This window comes from Papilio xuthus, unplaced genomic scaffold, assembly GCF_000836235.2.
Source record: "Papilio xuthus unplaced genomic scaffold, Pxut_1.1 DF826938.1, whole genome shotgun sequence".
NCBI lineage: Eukaryota > Metazoa > Arthropoda > Insecta > Lepidoptera > Papilionidae > Papilio > Papilio xuthus.
In genome coordinates, this window is record NW_013531711.1 from 1,688,357 (window position 1) to 1,710,110 (window position 21,754).

Genomic DNA, 21,754 nt, shown 5'->3' on the forward strand with positions numbered 1-21,754 from the left:
ATTTAAGGGTATCCTTTGAAGTGGTAAATATCATGGTAAATAACAAGTTAGATATTCAAATAATTCTTATAAAGTCTCCTCTCAGTATACGTCAAATAACTTTTCGCAATGTACGTGAGAGGATTTAACCTAAATTTTTTGTCTCTTATATCCTCACCTGGTGCCTATTTTTCATACTTACCTGACGTAAACCCAGGCACCCTAATATTAGTGCCCGGAAACGTGTCGCCGTCTGCTCGTAAATCTTTTATATCGCTCTCTTATAACCTCAAAATGTTCCCTCTATCTTATGTTTGTTGTCTTTATAAACAAGTTTCCTTAAACTTCGTCGGTGGAAACATTTGAACTGCTTTTTCTTTGCCCCCTCCCCTCCTCCAATATGTCTAGACAACCACATTTCTTTTTTAAAAATATTCACATCAGATCTTCCTAGGTATATATATTTTTTATAACAAGTGGGCATACGAGTAGCGGGAACACCGAGGTGTTCCACGACGCCCATGGACATCATCAGCAATACCAGAGGACCCGCAGATGCGTTGCCGGCCTATGACATGGTGATAACCTCGCTTCTTGAAGGACCCTAATTCGTAGCGTTTTTAAAATACCGCCGAAATAGTATTTTTGAATGTCACGTGCATATCTATGGTTCTGTATAAAAATATGGACGCCAATCTTTAATAGAACTTAGTTACTTTTTTGTAGTACTCTATCGATTTCAGGCACGACGAAAATACGAAACTTTTTAAAAAAGCTCAATTACGTAAAGCAAGGTGTTCGTGTATAGACGAAAAGTTTTTAATGCAGGAAGCCCGTTCTAGGTGATTGTCACGACCCGAAATAATGGTGGAATCTACTTGAATATGTACGAAAGTTATATTATCAACGGAACTATTGCAGAAAAGTTGGCACCCACTTTGATATTGTTGAGGTACGAAGTAGGTTAAATTAGTTAAGCTAAAAAATACTACACAATATTTTCAAGTTAAAATTTAAGTAGATTACTATGTTATTAATTTATTAAGATCCTTTATAACCTGTGACTTGATTTAACAACTTATGTCATTATGTTGGTACAAAACAATTATACGAATGCGTCCCATTATTCAATGTATGACAAAATTTCACATAATTTGACTTTCTGAAAGAGTATGGTACAACTTAAGAACATTGAATACCAAAAAAAACTGTGATAGTCCACCACTGATCCCCGCGCTAAGATTTCGTGCAAGTATACGAGTAAAAATATTATGCGGCAATTGTTACACGTTTGTAAATTATAAAATAAAAGGACGATTCATGTTTAAAAATATTATACAAAAAGTTTGAAACAAAGCATGTTTTGTGATGTTAGTACGTGACCCAATTGTTATTCATAGCAGTTAGGGAATCCTTTTTTCTTTCAGCAAAATTAATGACAAGGGCAAGATTTATAAGAACAATGCTTGATTTATTTTAGGAATTTACTTTTCTTTGATTAGAATAACATTTCTTAATGTAGTATTTTGTATACGTATCAATAAAAACTGAGTGTCTGTATATATATTTGCATAGCTGATAACGAAAAACTAATTTATAAGATTATAGCGGACCCGACCGACGTTGTCCTGTCTACACGTCTTTAATTTGAATAAATTAATATGAAGTTAATATTTGATGAAAATTGTGAATCTAAACATCATTCAACTTCTATCTTTAAAATTCTTTACTTAACATTTCATAATGTTTTGGTTTTGACGTGAGGCGGATGTTTTTTTTTTCAATTTCCGGTTGTCTAAAAAGCAATTTTCGTGAATATTTCATTTTTCGCCTTTTTATTAATAGAATTGGATATTTCATTATATTTATATATTTTTTCTTTTTATATTCGAAAGGAACGTCGTTTACTTTTAACACAAACATTAAAACTTCGTTTTTGGTTAGGTTTTGTTGTGACCTGTAAAAAAAAAACTATTGTATAGACAGCTCTTTATGATTATTTCCCTGTACAAAAACTATTGTATTAAAAAATATAGCAGAACAAAGCAGATAAAAGTTAGATCTTACCAAGTTATTGCTCAATATCCGGAAAATTGTAAAATTCTTAAGTTTAATGGTAGCATAATTTATGAATCATCTTTATTAACCACTAGCTATCGCTCGCGACTGCGCTTGCGAGGATAAATGAACTTAATTGTGTTATTCCAGACTATGTACTACATCTACGCTAAATTTCAGAGAGATATCTGGAGATACCTTCAAACAAACATCCATTCATCCATCCAAAAATCCGCATTTATAATATTAGTAAGAAGATATTTGTATTCTAAGATATCTTTTTAAAAAAAATCTTAGCTCCTGGACTATAATAATAAGATTATAGTCTAGGAGCTAAGATTTTTTTTTATTTTTAACTGAATTATGTTCTATTTCTAATACTTAAATGTATTAAATATAGCTAATGTTACGACGTTCGTAGACTAGAATATTATCCGAGTGCATTTTCATGTCCACGGATGCGATCCGTTCCACTGCATCGTCCCCATGAGGAAACTTAAATTTGAGAAGTTATATGAACCAAGTTTCGACAACTATAAGCTCGGTAGACTGATTTAACTTTGTTATAACAAGAAAGAGTTTATATAATAGCTTAAAAAGCGAAAACGAGTAATCGTTGTTGTTTGCCTTTATAAGAATAATGTTTTTAAATGTTTGTGTCACTGGCTGTCGCCCGCGAACGCTTTGTCCGCGCTAATTTAAAAAGTAATCGATGTGTTCTTCTAGATTATGTTCTACATCCACTCCAAATTTCATCGAGATCCGTAGAGCCGTTATTTATATACTCTTTAACAAATATCCATTCATCCATACATCCAAATATTCTATAATTAGTCAAATAATTTAATATAGCTAATTATATGCAGTCGTGTATTTCCAATTTATTTAGGTGAAACGTTATTTGACTCTCACAATGCTATTAAGTCTTTGCACGCTATATTTGCTGCGATATTCGGGTTCGCTGAACTGACGGCCAACCTCCAGTAATGGAAAGGCATGAGATGAAGAAGACGCGATATTCGATTCTAAGTGGAAACAGAATTTAATAATTTGACTACACAATATAGGTGAAAGTGAATAAATAATAGTCGTGATCCCAACGAACGACTACTTTAAGCAAGAAAATTAAGAAGAAATTTTGCTTAGAGAGAAACCTATATAACCTTCTACACTCTTTTGTATATTCTCTGGTTCGACTGTGTATCTATACCATTGTGACCGTACACTCATTCTACACTTTGCGCTAAGTGGAATTGCACCCTAATCTTGCAAATTCTTCATTGTAATAACGTGTCTGGTTACGCTTACGTTGATTTCGCATACTTAGCCATATCAGTGTATTTACGCACGATTATCTCTCGTTTATTTAATGGAAAACGTTTCGGAGGTTTAACATTTTTTTTCCTTAACGAGATGGTTGTTTGAGATTGGATTTTGCCTACAGGCAGATTTACTTCTGAACTCGTCAACGGAATTCAATTTATTTTATCTCCCTTTTCGTTATTCTTCGATCTTCAATATTCTTTATTATTATGTTAAACTTATATTTATTTTAGTTTTCTTATTTTCTGAGCGTCCCTTACTCTGTAAATGGAAAATGGCGACTCATTTACAATTGTGGATGTCTATGGGCATCGGTTACTTCGCTATTTCAGCGAATTTATGCTCGGGTTCGGACGAAATCAATTGCTCATTTGCCACTTATCATAAAATAAAATAGAAAAAGAGTATCAGAATCACCACAGACTTCTTATTATTGCTTTAAACACAATTCAAGATACTTTAGGTCCAACTTATATTTAGTTAATCATATTAAAAGTATAACGAAAGCATTTTCTTTATGACTTTCGTAATTTACACTCAGTTTACTTAATTAAAACTGCACCACATGTACACTAACCCACAAACTTAGTGTAGTAAGATGAACCATGTCTTCCGCTTTCGGCGCATATTTTTACGATAATGATGTTACATTTAGTAAATACAGGAAGGAATCTGTATGATGTCGGTGCACGGCGCAAGATGAAAGAAGGCAGTGCAGTCGCTTGCAACACGTGCATTACACGATTAAACATTCTGAACTTTATACAATTGTGATAAAGAACAAATTACGCTAGAATATACCGCTCCAATACGTTTTGTTTACGTTCACATCTGCATTGGTGATTTTTAATAATAACAACACGCCTAGTACGCTATTACGGATTTCTATTTCATATTTATATATGTATGCATACATTTATGCAAAGTACAAAGTATTTGATAAAAACGATTCATTTTTTCCAAAAAAATATAAAAAATCGGTAATATGAGAGACATCTATGTATTCATTTTAGAAGTGTTATAATTTGTTTAGACAAAAAGTTACTATTTTATACGTATAGATGGCGCATAATGAATTTAATAACTTTACCACAGAGTACATAATCTAGAATTTTTAATAACATTTGTCAATCAACAATAAAATCACAATTCATTTCCTTCAAAATCACAAGACAATTGAGATTATTTCCATTATTTTCTCTGCCCTATCCTTTCCTTCACAGGTTTCCCCATCTGATCCTTTAAAATATACTCCAAATAAGCATGTTTTTAATAAGTTTATATTATATTTAATCTGGGTCCATTATTTTAATTTCTATTTTTGATTCATTTAAATTTTTAAATAATAAAATGAGAAATTGATTAACTGGTCAGTGATTGGCAGAAAGGTTAAATTGACAAATTTTGAATTTTGAATTCATTTCCTTTGAGTGATATTATTTATCACTTGTAAATCTCGTGAACTTTGTGAAATATTAATCTTGAATACGATTTAAGCAATGCTCCGACCGGATCGTATAATAGTCCGTGTTGCGTCTGTGCAAACGAAACTAGATTTTATCCGAACTAAAGTGGTTAAATCCTCTTCTATTTTGAACCCCGCGGAAAAAATAAAACTATACCATAAAGAGAACAAGGAATTGTTCGGGCCATTGTTAGATAGGAAGAAACCAAAGAAAACTCGTTTGCAAAAGTCTAGTGAGTATTCCGTGTTCTAGCTTTGTCAACCTTGTAATAAAATGCAGTTCTCTTTCCATAAAAGTAGTTCCTATATAGTTCCTACTTCTTGGCTTTGAGACATTTGCGATATTAAGTTGTTTTTGTTTTGTCACATATTTCCGATCAGTCGCACGAGTCTTGTCAGCTAGCCAGGTATTTATTTAATAAACAATGTAGCCACAATTATTTTGTGCCAATATAAATTGTCGAATCATATGACACTGGCGCCTATCCTATTAGAGACGCAATCTCGTATTTAGACATTCGTAGATAAATATTCTGTTTGTTCCAGCTAAAAATAGCCAAACGTCACATCAAAACAACAAGGCGGGTGTATCAAGTGAAAGTACGCAGAAATTTAGTGCTTCGGAACATGTGCTTCGTTGTTTAAATTACGATCGGACTTTTGGGATTTTTAAAAGGAATATGTGGCAAAATACGAAGAATTGTATCAACTACGCTGCAGTTTTACTAAACAACAATGCTCTTAGAGGGATAAAAACATTTGCTGTGAGTAACACTGCAAGAAGTTCAGCTGCTGAAACTGGCTATGTTAGTGAAGACAAGATTCTTCAAATCAAACCGCATCAAAATGATTTTGCAAAACAGTACCCATCGGTTACACTGATCTTAAATAAGACTATGACAGATGATTCAAGAGTTGCATTAGAAAAGTGGAAGAAGGAACGGATAGCTGAAATGGGCTTGGATGAATTTAACAGATTTTATGAAGGTATTTACAACACAAATTTTATTAATTTATTAATGCACTCAATTGATTAACTTCATTTTGCGATAGAAACAATTAGAATACAATTGGACTTTATTAGAGTCCAATAAAGCTTGCATCTAAAATATAATTTGGTGATTAAGCTATATATAATAATAAGTAATTTGTTCTATTGTCTAATATTAAATAGAAGTAAATTTAGTATAATTTCCTTTGGATTACAATTAGAAAGTATATTACATCTAAGGGCTTTAATACCAAGTCTTTCAAATTGTTAGGATATTAAAATGTATGTTGTTATGAAAGACCTTGATTGGCTTGCTCTCCTTGCATTTATTTCCTTAGTGAAAGTTTAAAAAATATAAATATGTGACACTTCAAGTATATATTGTCATCCCTTTCATTTTCTTTGAAAAAAAAACAGAGATGGCAATATATGTAAATGCAAATGTCACAATGGAATTCTTTGTTGATATAAACAAACAGAAAGATTACTTATCTGTACTATTTTATCAAAGAAAAATAAATCACTATACAATACAAAAACGTTTTATTGAAACAACAATTCATCTTATCATTTAGTTCAAGAAAGGTCAAGGTGATGGCTATAAAGTTATTTTTTTAACAAGTACATTACTTTTACTTAGAGGAAATATGCATTAAGTTTATAGAATTTATTGTAATGCTAGCTTTTGCTCGCATTTCTTTTATTCAGAATGAAACAAAGAATGAAATGTCTTATTTGTCATTCAAGACTGTGTTGAACTGTTGTTCAGTTATTGAGTAAACATCTTTTAATCTTTCTTTTTACGTTTTCAATTACCTTCAACCTTGTTGTGGGCGAAATCATCGAAATTAAATGATGGGGTCCACTAGTAATTAAAAGAAGAAGACTAAATATTTAAATTAAACTCATCCCATGTAAACTGTATACATTTATGGGATCATACATAGCCTATGTTTTATTCTAGACTGTGTTCTTCATCTGTGCCATATTCCATCCATATCTGTTGAGCAATTCCGGAGATACCATCTAGCAAGCATTAATCCATTCATCCAAGCATTAATATTTATAATATTAGAAACATAATATATTATCAAAAGAATTAAAATTGATTTGTATCTATATTTATATTATAAAGCGGAAGTTTTTGCTAATCTCTGTAACTACTGGTCTGATTTGTAAAATTCTTTTTTTGTTGGATAGTCCATTTATAGAGGAAGGCTTTAGGCTATATAATATTATGCTGTGACCAATAGTTTTTTTAATTCCGCGCGGACGGAGTTGCGGGCGACAGCTAGTGTTATATAAACAGGTTACAAGATATATCAAACAAGTTTTCATTTATTTCTATTTACATCACTTATTGAATACTAACGTTGGCTACAAACTCATGTATTTATTTATCTAAATTTAAAAGTGAACATTTAAAAATTATTTAAAGATAGAGAAAGACCAAAGAAAGTATGGAGCAATTGTGTGAAAGAGGTTATCCGAAGAAGGGAGTGATTTTAGATATGGCAGCTGATAGAGAAGTATGGAAGCATAATACCAGTAGTGACAACGCTTTATATTGACAAGACTTATATTAAGAAGAAAAAGATTTATTTGTGATTTTTGTATTTTTCAGCACAATTAGCACTTGGTACTAAATTCCATAGTACATTAAAGAATTATTTCACACAACCCCGCAGTCAACTAAGGATTGAAAAAGATGTAGAACCAGTATGGGTGTCTGTGGGTGAGGTACTGAAGAGCATATCATCACCCAAAGCTATTGAATCAAATGTTGTACATCCTGTATTGAAGTACAGGGGGATTTTTGATGCTATAGCCGATTATGAGTAAGTATTGGTCATATATATTATAAGCCCTTTTTCACTGTAAAAAAATCTTAAGGCTATATCCTTTCTTATGTTCTACATTATCTGTGTGCCAAATTTCATTTAAATCTGTTCAGTAGATTTTGTTTTCGCTTGAAAGAAGGACACAGAGTTACTTTCGAATTTATAATATTAGTAAGTATTAACTAATCCTAACAAAATTGAAATCTAACAAATGAAGATAACTTGACCATACAGAGGGTTAGGCTACCAACTTCCATTTGGCGCGGTCTAGGCACACCTTTGTTGCATCCAAAAATTTATATAGTGCAAAGTTTTGTGAAGGAAAACATCGTGATGCTACCTGCACATATCTGAGAAGTAATTCAAAGATATGTGTGAAGTCAACCAATCCGCACTTGGCCAGCGTGGTTGATTATGGCCATATACCCTTAACTTGGATAGGCTCCGAGCGCCTCGGTGGGGACGTATAGTGAGCTGATGATGATGATGATGAAAGTTTTGTATTAAATAATTTTTAAGTCCAGTTTTGGGCTGAGACCAAAACTGAGTAATTTGTTTAAGTTATTTGAATTAATGAATTCAATTATTAACTTTGACACAATCATAGAGAGGCATCATTAAGTTCTTTACATCATGGAAATTATTATGAAAATTAATATAATTTTCATTATAATTTATTTTACTTTTAACACATACTGTGACTCTTTATTGGGAAAAGAGCAGGCTGAAAATTAATATTGAATTTTTCCAATTCCAGAGACAGGCCTACACTTATTGAATGGAAGAAATCAGATAAGCTTAAGAAAGCGATATCTTTAACATATGACAATCCAGTTCAATTGGCAGCATACTTTGGTGCGGTCTGTAATGATCTTAATTACAAGCATTTAAGTGTACGAGATGCTTTATTAGTTATAGCTTATACTGATGGCTCTAAAGCGGACGTGTTTCATCTGTCCACTGACAAACTGCGAGAACACTGGGCCCAATGGTTGATCAGATTGGAGGAGTACACAAAGAAATACAGTGATAATTCCGAAAAATTACTCAAAGGTGGGAAAAGATTATTTGAAGAGGATATCGGGAATCTCTAATTATGCATAAGGTATGTATCCAGTAGTATGATTAGTGCCCGAGACACTCAATAGATGTATATTGTTATTAGCTTTGAGGTGTAAGAGCTGGCGAGCACTAGCTTTTGCCCGGGACTACGTTTGCGCGGATTATAAAAATAATTATTTGCCTTTATGTCCCTCAGGATTATGTTCTACATCTATGCAAAATTTCACCGAGATATGTTCAGTCATTCTGGATATACCTTCTTACAAACATCCATCCATCCTTTGAAAAATTCTCATTTAAAATAGTAGGATGGTCTAAGTTCTCAAATACTTACACTTTTTATGTTATCTTAATATTATAAATGCAAATGTTTAGATGGATGGATGGTTGTTTGTTTGAAGGTATCTCCGGAACAGTCCAACTGATATTGATGAAATTTGGCAGATATAGAATATAGTCTGGAAGAACAAATAAGCTAGTAATTTTTTTTATGTGCCCGCAGATAGAGTTGCGACAGCTAGTATTGTATAAATTAGTTACATTTTGATGGCTCAGAGCTTATACAACTGAATTAATTTTGACGATTGTGGTCAAGAGTGATCCAATTACCATGGATTTCCGAGACCAAAATCTCTGTATGAAATATATTGTCATTGTTGTCAATGTCTTTGATAAAACAGAGATAATAATTTGTTTTAAACAGAGCTTTTGGTCTCGGAAACCTACTGTCAGTCTCCTGTTATAATCTCATTAAATTGCTGTTTTTTAATGTTTTCATTAATATTTCTAGCATAAAGTCAAGAAATGTTTGAGTGAAGATGAAAACGGACTGAACTGATTGAAGATTGATTTGTGACATTTAATTATATTTATAGAGATTAGCATTTGTTAAATTTTATCATTGATTTTAAATTACTTTGTTACGCTTTATATTGTGTTAAAAAAAAAATAATCGCACAAAACAATTCATATCATACTGTCGCCAAATATTAAAAGAAAACAATAAAAAATTTATTTTTAATTTGCTTAAGCAATTCACCTATTATAAATCCAGATGTTTAGATAGATGGATGTTTGTTAGAAGGTATCTCCAAAATGGCTGCATGGATCTTGCTGAAATTTGGCATAGATGTAGAACATAGACAATTAAGTTTTTTTTTAGTATAAAATCGCAGAGTGACATTGAAATACAGACATCAAAAAAAGTTTGCAACCGCTAAGAAATACTGTTATTGCAAAATTTATCTTCATGAAGTGAAAAATGTGTCCTATCTATACTAAAAAGAAGGAAATATTCGTATTTTTTCGTAAGTAACGAATTAACCCAAAAACTACCAGACAGATTTCAAAACTACTTTTGCCTTTAGAAAGCTATGTTCTCACAGTAACAGGCTATGTTTATCAATATTTTTTATTGCGCGGACGAAGACGCCGGCTAAAGCTAGTCTTGGAAAATAATGACTCAATTTTTTAATTTCAACAAGACTTATAATTAACACTGTAGAGGCATTTTTTTCAATAATTATACCAACTATCGGAAGCTTTTGATGCGTGTATATTTGGTTGTTTATAATGTTTAATTATATTAGTATATAGCTTTTCAAATATCTTGGTGGCTCAAGGTCCTCTACGCTCTGCCCTCCGCCCGTATCCCTGCACCCAGCTACACCTAACATTGTGTTCTGCCCAGCGACTCGTACGATGTTCCGAGCCGAAACGGTGTTTGACAACCTCTATACTAAAATGTCAAAGCTGAATATTATTTTTAAAAGTTCAAACTCAATCGACCATTCAATTATTGTATCATTAAAAGTAAATCACAATAAAATTAGTAAATTTTTATTTTTACTTGTGTGTGTTATTTATTTCTTGATATTTTTAGGAATTTAAAAAATACATTCGTCACGACTTAGGGTCCTTCAAGAAAAGAGCAAACAATTCCCTTAAAGGTCGGCAACGCATCTGCGGTTCCTCTGGTGTTGCAGATGTCCATGGGCGTCGGATAATTAATGTCAGACGATCTGCTATTCATTTTCCCCTTCCAAAACAATGAAAACTGACTATTTGCTGAGTTATTTGAAAGTCATAGACGAATACCCTTAGGAACCAATAAAGGAAATAAAAACCATAAAATTATATATCTCTTTTCAAATATCTTGGCGGTCAAATGTCATTGGCGCTGCGCTGTGCCCTCCCCTCGCACCCCAACACACCTAACATTGTGTGCTGCGGAACGACTCGCGCTAATTTAACTGCTGCTTTTACATCAGAATACATTAATACACCACTTTTTTATCAAAGATTTATTTTAATCATACACATTTGTAAAGAATGATGTGCAAATCTATTTGTTAACTTCCATTTCACATATGAAAGGTCGAGTTTCTTCGCAGTTACTTGTATTTATTTCATTGTTTATGGTTACTGTAGCGCAGTGCTCATAATTATCTTGTCGGGAAAAGGTGATTTTTAGCCCTGTAAGTATAAAAAACAATATTTTGGTAAAATAAAGCGAGTGTTTAGCAGCGCGAAAATGTTTTGTGTATTTTTTTAGTGTTCCATATCTGGAGACTCACCTCGGTTTGAATAAAAAATATTATTCCCCTCAATACTTCGAAAGCCAATGAATAACACCGTTTGCCGCATTCACGTGTTTAAATTATTTATATCGGTATTTATTATGGAATCGGACAAAACCCCACCTTCCATAATGCATGTGTGCATAGCGTTTGCCCAAGTTTTCTCATTTTTATTAAATTTAAAACTTTTTTAATCTTTTTGAGTAAAAGTAATCTAAAAACAAATAAAAAACGATAAACTTAACCACAACACCCACCTTTGGTTTCCGAGACGAAAATCTCTGTATAAAACATGTCCATGTCATTATGTTTTACAAAACAAACAAGAATATGTTTTAAGCGGAGATTTTGGTCTCGGAAACCCACGGTCAGTCAAATAAGCTATGTAATATCGAAAACAATCAATATTCGTACACATGATACATTGGTTATCCTGGACCTATTTTGACGGAAAGTGGAAAATATTAAGGACACTTTTTTAACCCCGTGCTGACAAAGTGCCGGGCAATGATAGTATAGAGCAGTGGTTCCCAAACTTATTTTGTCTACTGCCCACTTCGAGAATAAATATTTTTTAGCGCCCCCCATATTTTCACATATTTAAAAACCACTATAACTCCAAATTAAACTTATTACTTATTGTGAAATATATATATATATATATATATATATATATATATATATATATATATTAACGGAGAATTCTAAACAAAACTTTTACTATAAACCGCAACTTGAAACCTGCAGCACCCACAAGGGGGCGTTATCGCCCACTTTGGGAAAGACTAGTAGAGAGTAATGACGCAGTCTCAGTCGTCGATAACTCGGTTACTATACAGTGCCATGGCGATCGCTATGCGAGAACTTAAACTCACATTGGTCGGTAGGGCCCGCATGCGTAGGCGATAGTCCTTACTTTTAATAACCTCACATTGTACTCTTCAATTGAGCCACAAAAGACGCTTGCATCGACTCCCTGCATAACGACCGTATTATCGACTAATTAAATTGCGCCCAAGTTACTTATTGTATTTTATTTCTACATTTGCTGTGGGTTTCTACTGCAAAACATTTCTATTTTTTTAGACATTATTAGTTAGAATCCTTTGGCGCGAATGACGTGCTTTAGTTACAAAGTCAAGTATCAGAATGAATAGTGAGGGGACACAGACGTCAATATTTAATAAGTCTCGTGTTGAATCAATAGCAATGGTTAAGGGTACAGATTTCCGATCACGAGGTCGGGGGTTCGAATCCCGCCATTCGACTATTGTCGTAAACCATATCCTAGCACAAGCCTAGAGCTTAGTTGGAATGGTAAAAAAAATATTAGTAAATTTACACAAAAAAAAATCTGCTAATATTTTACTATAAAAAAAAAATACTGGCTCATTTTCGGATTTTCTTCCTAACACTTTAAACATATTTTTGTCATCCTTCTAATTCTATGCAACTTGTTTCTATGTCAAAACAAAATTATATAATACTTTTATTTCTGTTTTTTTTTTACGAGAAAGGAAGACTTGATGATATTTTTACAATATGTTTCGGAAGTAGATGTCACGGTAATGTTAGCTCAAACCAAAGTACCTGAGTCAGCAGTTGGACAAATTTCGTTGTTTAATTTCTTGCAAATGAAAGGTCTGCGTAGTTCACAGGAGATCATGATTTTTGTGCCTGTTTTGACAGACATGAGCCCACACTTAAAGTTTGCTGGCCGCGTGTTATCTTCATTATCAAAAACATGAGAAAGGTCTGGAATAAAACGTCCTGTAAAAGATTAGTATAATTTATGAACGCATATTGGAATTGAAATGTCAAATTATTTAAATGTATTTTATTCGTAATATATTTTTTCTTAATTATATTTAAATATGTTTTCTTGTTAGTGGAACGGAATAAAGGGTTATGTAGGGGGAGTAGGTAGTGCTGGTAGTGGGTAAAGCATATCAAGACAAGCATGACCTTCCGTAATGAAGAATACGAAGAAGAAGGCAGTGCTTTTGTTTCTGCCGTTACCAAAGATAGGCTGCCTTATGGGTGATAATTCCAATAGAACCACACATTAACGAGTAATCTACACGGTCAATCTATAGGGCAGAGATAGCGAACTAATAGCAGGCGTGCTATTACTGGCTCGCGAAACAGTATTATGGATACTTCACAAGTCACAATATTAATTACTGGCTATTGCCTGCGACTCAATACGCGCGGTACTAAATAAAACTGAATAAATAGCCAATGTGTTCTTTCAGACTATGTTTTATATCTATGCCCAATTTTAACGAGATCCGGTGATCCGTTTTGGAGATATCTTCTAACAATCAACCATCCATCTAAACTTATGCATTTATAATGTTAAGATTGACTACGAAAAACATTGTGAAGTTGATATTATAATGTAAATGTCGAACGTTAGGGCTCCCAATTATCACAAAATCAAAATTATTATTAGTAAAGGTTCGCTACCCCTACCGTAGGGTATAGGCCAATAACAGAAATAATCAATCTGGAAGACAGTTGCGGTTCACGATGACGGTAATATTTTTGATTGCATTATGTGTGGAATAAAGGTAAAAATTTATAGATGTCCTTACCATCGGTGGTAAGGAAATCACCACGACCAAATTCGTCATGGACACCCACATAAATATGCTCCAAGTCGACCACTGACTCGGTGAGGTTAGCAGCAACCCGCCATTCTTCGTCATTAGCAGGGTAAAATAACTGAGCACCTTCATCGTCACATGTTAAGTAACCTTCCTGCCAATTTTTCTCTCCTTTACCCCAGTGTAATTTATAGAATGCATCGTATTCCTCGAAGTAAGTGTAGTCTCTTCTATAGAAATTGACATGTCTTGATGCTGCCGCTGTGACAATGCCTGTAGACAAAATTTAATAAGATAGTTGTTTCCATAATACTCCACGTAGATAAAGAATTACTGGTTAGGTTAGGTTACGTATTAACCTCTTTAAAAAAAAGGTTACGTAAAAAATGACCACGACTGTCAGATACGACGAGCAAAACTATATAATACCGGCTAAGAGACAACGTTCATCTTGTTTTGCGTGATTAGCGACGAGAACGAGGCCAGTATTTAAATGCAACCAGTCAAAAACTTTGAATATGAATTATAGTCGAATTTCGACCTATTAGCGACCACAGTAATAACACACTATAATTGCTTATAACACATTATAATAATGACATATTTTAAGAGATTTTATTTGGGAATTAAAGAAATGCCTTAGCGTAAGTTCATCACATTGAATTGTCACTAAGGAAGATTGTTGAACGACTGACTTCGGTCAATAGATTAACATTATTAATAATAAAGTAAAATTTCTTATAATGATTGTATTAAAAATGTTAAAGAACAAAAAATCAACAATATTTCTTAATGATAACCTTAAATTAAGTTAATGGACTAATTATTATATTAGGTTAACTTACACAGACAGACGACAACAACTACTTTGAAAGACATGTTCACGATAAAAATAACAGTGCTCATTTTGAAGACTTTGTTCTCTTATATAATATGTTCGCCATTTTGTTATAAACATACAGGATGTTGCAACATTGCAGTAAATGAAAATGACATGTAGAGAATTAATGCAACCAACTTATAGAAAACTGAAGATAGGATTTATTTTAATAAGAATAGACATAATAGCACAAAGCAGAAAAAATCGATGCTAAATAGATCACCCGTAACACTTAGTATTAATTTTTTTTAGATGTATTACTGTCTCCCGTGAATCCTTCCGCGCGGAATTACAAAATAAAACATAATTAGATCCGTTCAGCCGTTCTGGAGATACCTTCAAACAAACATCCATACCTCCATCCATCCATCTAAACATTCGCATTTATAATATTAGTAAGAAGTAAGATAAAATATTAAATAAATAGTAAAGAAATGAATACACAAATAATTTATTTTACTAGATTAATTTTATTAAAACCAATGTTAGTAGAATTTTTACTACATATTGCCATCTTTTACATTCTCTTTGATAAAATAGAGACAAAAATACAAATACAAGTGTCACTGTAATTGTCCATTTTATAATCGCGAAATTATTTAGTAGTAGTAAAAAAAAAACTCTGCTGTTTTGTAAAAAACTGACGAAGTAATGCAACTTTTCAACTCATGTCCAATGCATCACTTTATCAATTTCGTGATCTACTCGTATTATAAAATATTTGTAAGTTGGTTTTAATATATCAGATGTGATCGTACTTACCCTGGGTTTCCGAGACCGAAATCTCAGTTTAATATTGTTAACAGTGGTAGAGCCCGCTTTGACATCTTCGCACGAATTGGCCCGGCTCGCCAGGTGAAATACCAAGACCACACAGAAGACAGGCGTGAAGTGGAAGCAATTCCGCGTTTCGTCTGATGAGTGTGCGTCCCAGAGGCCTAATTTAGTCATCTTGCCCTTCCCACCATTTTTCTTATAAGGAAAGGATGGGAAGTGGAAGTGGACTTTCCGGATGAGAGGATGCATGAAAAGGGAAATTATTTTTTCTTTCTGTGCATCCCCTTCTCGGTCGATTAAAGGTAGGCAACGCATATGCAATTGCGTATGTCTATGGGCAACGGTCACTTCGCTATTTCAGCGATTTCAGGTGGCCGCTCGCTCGTTTGCCACCTTATACTATAAAAAAAAAAATATCTCTGTTTTGTCAAAGATAATTTGGTGTTAGGTTATCTTTAAATTAAAATTGAAGGCAGTAATAATTGTCCGAATGTCACCCTCAATATCGGCTAATTAATCAATTAATTCGTACTGTTTGGATCATCCTGTAGTTCATTTATGATATATCATCATTTATTGTACATGTTTTACATGTCAAATGTAGGGTAAGCATAATTTTGTAGCAAAATATAAGGATAATTTTATAATATAAAATGCTTTCAATAATATGTTGTCCTTCATCTATCCTGGTGTTTATGTATATTTAGAATTGACAAATATAACCCTGCAATATAATGATCTAATGGTTACACGAATAACCTCCTCCTCATGACGTAATAAAAGTTGAATTATACTATTAATTATATGAAAAATTAAATCGACTGACTCAACTATCAACGCACAGCCAAAACTACTGGGTCGAGAGGCTTGAAATTTTGCATAGAAATTTAACTACGTAGGCGAGGACAAATTTTTTTTATTAAATTCATCATCTAAAAGTCTAAAGTGCGGATCTAAATTTTATGCGGACCAACGTTAATCCTTCGGCAGAAATACTTGAAATTTCGCTTTTCAGCACAAAAATAATTAATCGTATCCAGTTAAAAATTTCACAGGAACGTAGTCGCGGAACAGGAGGAACAGCTATAATTCTTAATAAATTTTAAACTAAGTAAAATATCATCAATATTGTTACCCTAATGTTTTTGTCAATACATCGCTGACTGACAGAATTCAAGCGGGGAATACCCTTAAAATAAAATTATAATTAAACTAGCTGTGGTCCGCGACGTCACACGCGTTGAGATAGAATTTTCAAAAAACCCAAAACAGGTACTAAAAAAGTGTTTTGGTTTTTAGTTAAATTCTTTTTTAATTTAAAAAAAAATGATCGCCTATGTTATAACATAAATTCCTATGCGAAATTTCATGTCTCTATTATTATTAATTAATAACATACTAAATACATATAATATTTATTAATAAATATTTTAAATTATTTCTCCCAAGTAGGGCTGGTGACGGGAAGGAGGGCGGCCAAAAAATTAAGTCAAAACATTAAGATTAAAACTCTGTGTGCCGACCCCAAATGATGAATGATTTTATGATTTAACTATGACATACAATAAACTAACAAAGAATCTAACGAATAGTCTTAAATCTATGATATAAAATAAAATATTAAAAATGAATAATTTACTAAAATATATTATTAAAAGGAGTCCCCTTAGGCAAGGTCCCGAAGATACTGGCAGCGTTCCCCCTTTGGACAGCTAAACTAATTCTTTGACCATGACTATGACATATATTTGACATAAATAGGTCCATTGGTTAAGTATGTACGTAATAGTTGTCAGATAGTCAGTCAGTTTAAATTTTAATATATGTGGTTAATAAATTGTTATTGACCCATATAACAATTTCAACATGTTGATGAGTTAACAACTTTGTTGTATTCGCAATTGATATGGTTTCGCAACGTACATATGTACGTACCTAAATCTTACTAATATCATAAATGCGAATGTTTAGTTGGTTAGACGAATGGAAGTTTGCACACATTTTTTTTTTATTTTTTTTTACGTTTGATAAGCCAGCGCTTGACCACGATCCCACCTGGTGTTAGTGGAGATTTGGCCGAAAGATGGTACGCGCTAGCTTAGTATGTGCCTATTCACTCTATTCACATGTACAACAAATCTAGCATGGAAGAACACATAGGCTACTTATTAGGTTTTTTTTAATTCCGCGCGAACGGAGTCGCGGGCTACAGCTAGTATAATAGAATGGCGATTTCCGCAAGATGTTTGTTATTGACAGTAAGAATATTTTATTTATTACAAGAGTATTGAGAACAGAAAATGTCTGTATACTGGCACTTGACCTTTGAGATAACAGACGAAGTAATGAACATTATATCATACTAGCGATCATGTATGTATCTATGTATTCCTTTAGACTATGTTCTTTATGTACGCCAAATATCATCAGGATTCGTCTAGCGGTTCTAGAGATAACTTCCAATAAGTATACATCCATCCATTTAAACATTCGTAATTATATGAGTAAGATAACAAAAGCCGTTAAGTAACCTAACCTCACCTTTGTTCTAATAATTGTATCTTTCATACTAAAGGTCGATAAACAAGTAAATTATGCTTAAAATGGTAAGAGATTACGGCCGGTAAACATCTCCAAAAAAATAAAAGATAGCACGAATGATACGTTGCCCACTTTAAATGGACAGAAGAGGAGACATATCGAACGAGGATATTTCCGCCTATAAATCTCTGACTTTAAGTTCACTTCCCCTTCCAACCCTTTTCTTACAAGAAAAGTAAAAGAGCAATAGAATTTAACCTCCTACAAACTGAAATAGAATATGATCAAATTTAAAATATCATATAAAATATATTTGTATTTTAAATTACATAAACTAAGTGATATTCGAATTATATTTCCATAGAAATGATTTAAATGTTTTGCCACGTTCAGGAACTGTTTACAACCGCGTTTTCTTTGTCCGCATACATCATTTTAATGTCCTGTCAAAAAGTGAATTGAAAATAAATGGGGAAATGTGTATAGTAGAGGTTCCTTCCCCGCAGCCAAATAACCTATTCAGTACGTTTCACATCATAAATATTTGTCAATTTACTGACGAAGGGCTTTGCTTTTGTGTATACTTTGATATATTTCAAGGAGTAAACATAAACGATTTATCGTGTTGAATAACGATTTCATTATTAAATTTAATTATTTTATATATCATGTTAGGAAGAAAATCCGACACTGTGCCGGTGTACTGGCACAACACTAAACTTAATAAATGTTAACGTTTATGTCCCGTCAGTAATCATTCTGACACTTGACTTTGCAATGTAAGCGCGCCATTCGCGCCAAAGGATTGTAGTTAATTAATGTCTAAAAATAGAAATAAATGTAGAAAGCCAGAATAACAACTAACTAATATAGTCCTCTTTCCCTTCCTACCCTTTTTCTTATAAGGGAAGGATGAGAAGTGGAAGTGGACTTTCCGGATGAGAGGATGCATGGGAAGGGAAAATATTTTCTTTCTGTCCATCCTCTCCTCCGTCGATTAAAGGTAGGTAACGCATATGCAATTGCGTATGTCTATGGGCAACGGTCACTTCGCTATTTCAGCGATTTCAGGTGGCAGCTCGCTCGTTTGCCAACTTATGTTATAAAAAAAATAACAAGTCATTAATCTTTTATAGAAAATAGTATTTTCCTATCTTAATTACGCTGTATGTGATGGGGGCACAAATAATGGATATATCCTGTTTATATAAATATTCTTAAATAGTTTATACCTCAAAGTCTGCATCGATGGGTCGAAGTCAATACAAATATTTCGTCTTTAAGTAATTTTCGTTCCATTCCAGAGGTTCCCCAAACAAGAAATGCTGCAAATATTCGCTCAATTTGAGAAATTCAACCGCTCCTAAGCAGCCCCAACTCATCTCAATAAACGTTAACACAAAGCAAATATGACATTAAAGGGAAATAAATCGAACTAATTTCTTTGCTTACATTTGGCCTTGGTCAGGATTTTTTTATTCTTAGTTGGACTATATAAATTTTTTAAATATTTTATAATACATTTTATGGAACAAATTGCCAGACCAATATATATGTATAACCCTACCATTTCGCTTTTTAAACAATAGACTAAAATATTTTTGCCGCTTTTTTTTCAAAGAGAATGAAAAGTAAGAGGCGACGGGGTTGTGTCAGGACCGCATCTAGAAATTTCTAATCACTGCCTACCATTCTGAGTTACGGGCGTTAGTTGTGTTTTTATATCTATCAATGAAAGCATGAACATAATCTAGACATAACTTTAATTAAAATTCAAATAATTTTAATTCATACTTCGCTTATTGATATAAAATAATTTGCATTGCAAAGTTAGTGAATTGAGTCAATTACGTCAAGAACACTTGAGCTAGGTTTTACTTTAAAATAAGGAGCTGTTCTTAAAATATGGAGAACCTTTATTAAGCTTCGACCGCCGTTGTAGATGATAAATTGATGTTCAATAGACTTAACTTATAAAATGTTCCACTTCGAGCATTTTTGCATATTTTTTCTTCCTCAATTTGAATAAAGTAAGCAATTACGGAGCCTGGCTCAGGAGTAAAGCACTTGACTTGCAATCAGCAGGTCCTGGGTTCGAATCCCGCCATGTACCAATGGTTTTTTCGACTTCCGATTTACATATGTACATGTATCCAACGTTCATTTTAATATTTTAAATGCGGATGTTTAGGTGGATGGATAGATGTTTGTTTGAAGGTATCTCTGGAACGACTCTACGGATTTTGATGAAATATATAATAATACATGTAGAATATAGCCTGGAAGAACACATAAACTACTTGTAATTTTTTCTGATTCCGCACGGACGTAGTCGCGGGCGACAGCTAGTAGTTGAATAAATTAAGGATTTCTTACTTCTTAAACTGTGTTATTTCTCTGTAACATCAATTACTTTACCAAAGACATGTAAAAGCACTTTTGAATATTTTATTACTATTACTGCGTTGAACTCTGCTATTCGTTTTTCAGTATTTACTATGAATTTCGAGACGTCATACGGATAAAAACACTTTGTGGCTTTCAAACAACTTAGCTTAGTAAAAAGCTTGCTTTATAATAATGTAGCTTTTAGCATCACCGTATGTAGGTCGCGACTTTTTAACTGGAACGTTTTATGTCTGAAATTGCGCTGAAATGTATTACTTTTTACCCATACTTCGTATATAAAATTCGCCTATGTAACGTTAATGGATATAACAGCAAAATGAGTTTAGTAATATTGAATTTTCTTTTATTCTAAAGTGGAAAATCAGCTTAGTTTTTTAAGTTAATTCAATAGAATTATTAAGACTACGAAGATATGTGCAATAGTAAACTATTGTTATACTTATAATAGTAGTATATACTAGCTGTCGCCCGTGACTTCGTCCGCGCGGGGTTAAAAATAGATGGCCGATTCTCAGACCTACTCAATATGCTCACAAAATTTCATGAGAATCGGTCAAGCCGTTTCGGAGTAGTATGGGAACGAAAATTGTGACACGAGAATTTTATATATAAGACGAGGATTTTATATATAAGATTATATACTTTTTAACAAGAAGTTGATGGATACGTATATTATCTATCATCTGTTAATAACGGTTTTAATGTTTTGACAGATTTTATACATACATATTTCTTCCCGTAGTGTCTCATACAGTTGGGCGTTCTTCACTCACTTTATTTTATTAGTATGGCATAATATCCAACAGAGCTGACTGACTTAGATTATAGAGTAACGGATTAGACAAAAAGCCGTCGTTGTACGAAATAAACTATATCACTTATCACGAACGGCGAGGCAAAGAAGAAAAGTAAATGCAAACATAGGCATATCATTCAAATGCTTACGTTTTAAATGTCTTTGTAAATGAATACTTAATTCAAAATCTTACACAGAACGAGTGCACAAGAAAGAGAGGTTAGAATTAATTGTACCTTCTTATTTCAAAGAGGGGATTAGGTGCATTTGACAGGTCCTGTTTCTAATTAGTCAAAGAATATCGATGTCGTCCGTCTCACTCGGCGAGCTGCAGTAGACAGGATAGCGCAGCTCATCAACTACGAACATTTTTTAATCTCATATCTGCGAGCTTGCAGTTCGCCAAAGTTTTGATCCGGTGAATTCATTATAAATTTGAACTTT

General features: G+C 33.0%; 1 protein-coding gene and 1 pseudogene across 1 annotated transcript; one reads left to right on the forward strand and one right to left on the reverse strand.

Annotated features, from left to right (window-relative positions):
• The first annotated feature begins 4,722 nt into the window (after window positions 1-4,722).
• Window positions 4,723-9,744, forward strand: LOC106121654 (mitochondrial genome maintenance exonuclease 1). Its single transcript, XM_013317371.1, has 5 exons — window positions 4,723-5,058; window positions 5,372-5,812; window positions 7,441-7,654; window positions 8,415-8,762; window positions 9,510-9,744. The coding sequence occupies exons 1-4, from the start codon at window positions 4,860-4,862 to the stop codon at window positions 8,749-8,751; spliced, it is 1,191 nt and encodes a 396-aa protein (XP_013172825.1). The 5' UTR covers window positions 4,723-4,859; the 3' UTR covers window positions 8,752-8,762; window positions 9,510-9,744.
• Window positions 9,745-11,007: 1,263 nt separating this feature from the next.
• LOC106121655 (uncharacterized) lies at window positions 11,008-14,859 on the reverse strand (annotated as a pseudogene).
• Between the last annotated feature and the right edge of the window lie 6,895 nt (window positions 14,860-21,754).